This window comes from Aplysia californica, unplaced genomic scaffold, assembly GCF_000002075.1.
Source record: "Aplysia californica isolate F4 #8 unplaced genomic scaffold, AplCal3.0 scaffold00366, whole genome shotgun sequence".
Lineage (NCBI taxonomy): Eukaryota > Metazoa > Mollusca > Gastropoda > Aplysiida > Aplysiidae > Aplysia > Aplysia californica.
The window spans coordinates 577575-583664 of NW_004797636.1; the positions used below are offsets into that span (position 1 = coordinate 577575).

Genomic DNA, 6090 nt, shown 5'->3' on the forward strand with positions numbered 1-6090 from the left:
TGATAGATTCTTATTTTCCAGATGAAGAGAGATGATGAGATAACACAATAATACGCTATACCTAATCATTTCATCTTTCATTCTCTGTACAAGAAATGCTCGTCCTTGTAAAAAATACCAAAAGGAGAGATAAACAAACCAGCCATCTTGAAAAAAAGCTAAAAATAGATAGATAGATAGATAGATAGATAGATAGATAGATAGATAGATAGATAGATAGATAGATAGATAGATAGATAGATAGATAGATAGATAGATAGATAGATAGATAGATAGATAGATAGATAGATAGATAGATAGAAGATAGATAGATAGATAGATAAGATAGATAAATCAATTTAATTCTTGAAAAAGAGGGGAAAAATTTTATTCTCAGACAAGGAAGGGAAAAATTAAGTCAATCTGAAAATGAAGTTTTTTAGTTTCTTTAAAATTTATTGGGCACATACACATCACATCAAGATCACAAACACAGTCCTAAATAAACAAAGACTAACTAACTACAACTTTCTATTATATTTGTGTTCTCTCTCTCTCTCTCTCTCTCTCTCTCTCTATCTATCTATCTATCTATCTATCTATCTATCTCTCTCTCTCTCTCTATCTATCTCTCTCTCTCTCTCTCTCTATCTATCTATCTATCTATCTATCTATCTATCTATATCTCTCTTTCACACACACACAGACACACACACACACACACACACACACACACACACACCCACACACACACATACACTAACACACACACACGCACACACACATACGCTTTCTCTCACTAACTTTCACTCTTAGCTACTTTGTAATCAGTGTCTTAATATCTCATTTTCTCCCTTTCTCACTCTCTCTCTCTCTCTCTCTCTCTCTCTCTCTCTCTCTCTCTCTCTCTCTCTCTCTCTCTCTCTCTCTCTCTCTCTCTCTCTCTCTCTCTCTCTTGGGCCTGCTATAATTCAGAACAGTATTACGACATTGTCTTCAGTTTATCAAAGGCGTTGTATAAAGCTTCAAACTAGAACTTAACAGTGAGAAGTCAAGACGTGCGAAGATTAAGACTGCCTTCTAACTATCTTTAGAACGCCACAGCCGGGAACCAAACGTCTTAGAGAAAACAGGACAGGTCCGGGTGCAGCTCCAGGGCCTCAGTGAGGAACTTGTCCAGGGTCCATCTCATGTCGGGGTCCGGAAGAAGAAGGTTCCTCAACAAGGCAGCGTACTGTGGGGGAATGTTGTCTAGGTGATCCAAAGGCTTGTTCTTGACTGGACACAGACCAGACAGTACCTGCCACATGCTGACAGCCAGGCTGTAGGTGTCCAGTTGGAATGGACAGAGCTGACCATCCTCCTTGTCCGCCTCGGGTCCCCGGAAACCAGGTGCAGCTGTCCACGTGTCCACCTTGTCACATCCCTCAGAGAGTAGACACGCAGCGCCAAAGTCAGAGATGAAGGCGACGTGACGGGTACTGAGGAGGATGTTCTCTGGCCTCAAGTTCTGATGATAAATATTTTTCTTGTGAAGGCTTCGGAGAGACACCGCCGCCTAGGGGAGGCAAAGGAAAGGGAGATTTTGTTAGTGTTTCATTTTCATTTTCTAATGAGTAATATCCGTATCTAACACCGGGAAATCATGTAAGAGACGAGAAGTTACAATTGATCGATACAAATAAATAGACCGGTAAATATAGGTAGACAGGGACGTTAAGATCTTGACAAATAAGACTCATGCTAAAATGCCTTTTGATGAAGAAAATCTTTTTTTTTTTAAATTATTGGACACTTTTAACTTCTAAATTGAATCAAATAAATTATAACAATATTCATGATGAGATTTGAACTCGCTGCTAAAACTTAAAACTTCAACGCATTATGACCTCTAGAGAAAGAGAGGTAGAGAGAGAAACAGAGAGAGAGAAACACAGAGAGAGAGAGAGAGAGAGAGAGAGAAGAGAGAGAGAGAAAGAGAGAGAACGAGAGAGAGAGAGAGAGAGAGAGAGAGAGAGAGAGAGAGAGAGAGAGAGAGAGCAAGAGATAGAATTATGAGAAGGACAAGTACTTGCTGACAACCCTTTTGTCTCTAGAGAGGGGGGGGTAATTGACGGAGTAAAACTTTAAAAAAGAGCAGGGGCTAAAAATGGCACACTACAACAACCAATAGAGAAAAGGATAGAAGGAGACAGAGAGACAGAGACAAAGAGACAGAGACAGAGAGAGAGGTGACAGAACGAGTGAGAGAGAAAAAGAGAGAAAAAGAGAGAAAGAGGAGAGAAAAGAGAGAGAGAGAGAGAGAGAGAGAGAGAGAGAGAGAGAGAGAGAGAGAGAGACAGACAGACAGACAGACGGACAGACAGACAGACAGACAGACAGACAGACTGAAGGAGACAGAGACAGACAGACAGACAGAGAGAAATTTATAGTAATAAATAGTATAATGAAGGTTTTTATATAGCGCCTAATCAAGACAAGATTACCGCTGTACAATGCAGAATTATCATTTCACTAACAAATTAAGAGAAAGAAAATGGACATTGTGAAACCATTAAAAAACACACACATACGCATATAAACACACAAAACTCCCCGACACACACAAACTTTATCGTAGTCAACATTTACAGGCAGAAGATAGTACTGAAAACTGAACAAATGTGTCTTTAAAAACTCTCTATTGGCATATGAATTTCATTTAGGAGGGAAATCCAAATGTTAGAGGCATAAAAAGAAACAGCTCTTCCTCCCAAATTGTCAGAAAATATGCAAGAGAGAGAGAGAGAGAAAGAGAGGGAGAGAGAGAGAGAAAGAGAGGGGGAGAGAGAGAGAGAGAGAAATGGAGAGAAATGGAGAGAAAGAGATGGAAGAAGAGTAATCTTGCCCATTTGGACTGTATCCAAACTTTCTAAAACACTTAATGAATGTGTTTTTCTCTGTCATAAAACTTTTTTTTTTGGACTGATGTCATTTGTAAAATATAAAACAGTACATGTTGTCTGACAGGTGTGTACTGTCCTGATGTTTGTCATTATTAAGATGAAAGACGTGTGTGTGTGTACAGGTAGAAATATTAATAAACTGATAGAATTTGAGACTCATTAGTTATTAACTAATGTCACTTTCACGTTTCTCCATAGCCTTAATTGTAACAGTGAATCAAAAAGAGTTACGATATAGAAACAATATACATTGAAGTAACAAATATATATTTTTTTAAAATCAGTAGAGGTTTTACGGCGCTCGCAACTGCATAATGTCATATGAGCGCCAGATGATTAGAGGTGTTACAAGAGAGTAACAAACATAAAAAAGAAGAAGGAAAGAAGAAGCATAATAAGAGTAAGAATAATAATATGAATGCACTCACCCTGACAAACACTTTCATCCAGTTGTCGTCGCTGAGTTTCCCTGTCCGCGAGAGCAGGTCTCTCTTATCGTAGAACGGCATGATGAGATAGCCGTTGGGACCACAGAAGACGGGACGAGGCAACAAAGTCACAACTCCACGTATGTCAGAAGCCAGTTTCATCAGCCACATCTCACGGCTGAAGCGATCTCTATCCTCATCAGAGAGAAGAGGCATCTGCTTGACAGCGAATTTCTTGTCAGGGATGATTTCGCTCCTCGCCAAGATAATCTTGCTACGTTGTCCTTGGTGCAAGACGGACGAGTACTGCATGCGGTTGTAGTGGAAGACATCTACCTCTTTAGGCAGCTGGATGACACTAATCTGCTCCACAGAACTCATGGTGAAATGAAGAAATACTCGGATGTGACCAAAGACTGATTGAATGTCTATGAAAAATCACCAGAACCAGAAGGGGATTCTGAAGATCGCAGTAAAAGCTGTCGTACTTTCTGAATATAGTGATGACAACGTGGATTCAATAAAACAGCAATACAATGCACTCTACACTCGACAAACGAGGGGAAAGAAATGGTACAAGACAAACGTTTTGCAAGAGTTTTTATATGATGACAAACGAAGCGTCATTTTTTGGGCGGGAATTAAACGCAAAGTTCTGATTGGTTAACGAGCCACGCTCAGCTGTCAATCTTCTTTTGTTGAAACGTCGAACTTTCCAGAAATTCAAGTAGTTCTCACGGCTCGTGGCCAGATTATAAAATCGTCGGTAGCCTCAAGGGGGTAGCGTCTGGGTGTCCAGTCATCCATTACGCCGGTGACGTAATCTTCATAGACGCTGACCACGGGTCAACCTACCGCCCCCGCTCCTACGGCGGTTTCTGGTTTGGTAACAAAAGACCGAACAGTAGTCACGCGGTTGGATTACGGGCACAGTTGAACACGTGTTGAAAGGTAATGAAATTATGGAAATTTCAACGATACAACTCAGTTTGACACGAAATCTCTTTTCGAAAAAACAACGTGATGGCGTTGAAATGGCTATTTTAAAAAATTGTTTATATTTTTTGGGTTAGTGTTTTCGGAGACGAAAAAGTAGAGACGCATCACTCCTCGATTTCGGCGTGATTGGGGTCAGGCATCCGGTGAAAGTTTTACACTGTACAACTAATAGTCTGTTCCTTACAACCCAGGAATCGCCGTATTGTTTTCGTAGAAAATTAATCAAGGGGGTTTGTCTGAATGGGTTTTAAACACCATTTCTCTTTCTTTACCGTCACGTCAAACCCGCATCCACACATGAAAGATGGAGTCAGAACATTCTGGTAATTCTAGTCAATATTTGGATTAAAAATTCAAAACATACCTTACTGTATGTTCCCTCTCGGTCGGTATAATTATTGGCCTGTCTATGTCACGTCCCCTCTTCTTATTCCTGGATGCATCTCATTGCATTAGTGCGTTCAATGTGAGAAAATCTTTTCTATTCTTCTTCTTCTACAACTTTTTCTTCGTCATTTTCTTCTTGTTCTTGTTCTTGTTCTTCTTTTTCGCGTGTGTGGTTGGCGGGTGCTCTGGTGTGATTTACTCCTTCTTTCCTATCAAGCACCTATGATCCCTATCATTCCTCCTCCTCCTTTTTAAATAGATGTAACTCTCTTGTAACTCATCTATTCTTCATCACTTATATGACCTTATTGTTGCAACGCAACAAGTGCCGTAAAACTCTTACTTAAACTTTAAAAAACTCTGCTTCCTCTTCCTTCACTGGAGCATAAATTTGATGAATTGATTAATTATGCGCACATTTATTGACCAACTTCACCACATACCACTACTTCCGACGTATTGACTGAGATGACGCCTCGCTCCTCCCTCTGTCCCCGGTATTAACTATATAGGAAATAACAAGGGGAAGTGACTTTAAGAGGAACAGACTATGAAATGTATGGCGTGACATAGTTTTGAGGCACTGCGTCACCGACCTTGCGTCAATAATATGATGCGAAGAGGGGCCAGCTGACGAATAAAATATCTCTCACTAGTAATCTCCTGTGTTTTACGGCGCCTACAACTGCATAAAGTCATATGAGCACGCGGTATATTTCAGTTGGTATGAAAATCTGAATTTTGCCTAGGTGGCGGCCGACGCCTACTCCTATCTAGAAGTTGGGGTGTTCGCCTCTCATTTAAAGGCCCCGAGTTCAAATCCTGGTAGTAACGGAAACATTTCTTCTATAAAATTGTCTTCTTTCACCACCTTTCTTGATCTCTAGCAATGTTCTGTCGCCTGATTTCATCCCCACTTTCTGCCCCCCCCCCCCTCACCTCCTTTTCCCCCTCCTCTGGGCGCCTGACTCTTTCTGCAGCCTTTCTACAGTTGCTCCTTGGCTCATTCTCACTACTGTCTTTCAGCCTCACCCCTGATCTTCTAGTAAGAAAGATCTACACCTAGCCTTCTCGGACAAGGGTGAAAAGTTTCGGAAGTGCCGTGTGCTAGTTATACATGTTAAAGATCCCTTGGTATTCTAAAATCGATATGAATCGGCTTCAGCTGCCACCCGGACAAAATTCAAGATTTCCCACCATCTGAAAATGTAAAACACTTACCCCCTCCCCCCAAACACACACACATACACACACACATACAAATAAAAAACCTACAAAAAACAAACAAACTGGAAACTACCAGACTTGTCTAGTGCTATATTTCTGCCGTCGTAAGGGAAAACGACGAATGG

At 40.7% G+C, this 6090-nt stretch overlaps 1 protein-coding gene across 3 annotated transcripts in view; it reads right to left on the reverse strand.

Annotated features, from left to right (window-relative positions):
- Positions 1–868: 868 nt before the first annotated feature.
- The window catches only part of LOC101852339 (CBL-interacting serine/threonine-protein kinase 24-like), a 6566-nt gene continuing 1344 nt past the window's right edge, over positions 869–6090 (reverse strand). Inside the window, exons 1-2 of one of the 3 annotated variants that reach the window (XM_013085337.2) lie at positions 3353–4419; positions 869–1489 (exon numbers count right to left, since the gene is read on the reverse strand). In XM_013085337.2, coding sequence (XP_012940791.1) covers positions 1100–1489; positions 3353–3733 — 771 coding nt within the window. In that variant the 5' untranslated portion in view covers positions 3734–4419 and the 3' untranslated portion in view covers positions 869–1099. Of the gene's footprint in view, positions 1538–3352; positions 4420–6090 lie in introns of those variants that run through there. The other 2 variants (XM_005103278.3, XM_005103279.3) reach the window with 2 other exon arrangements.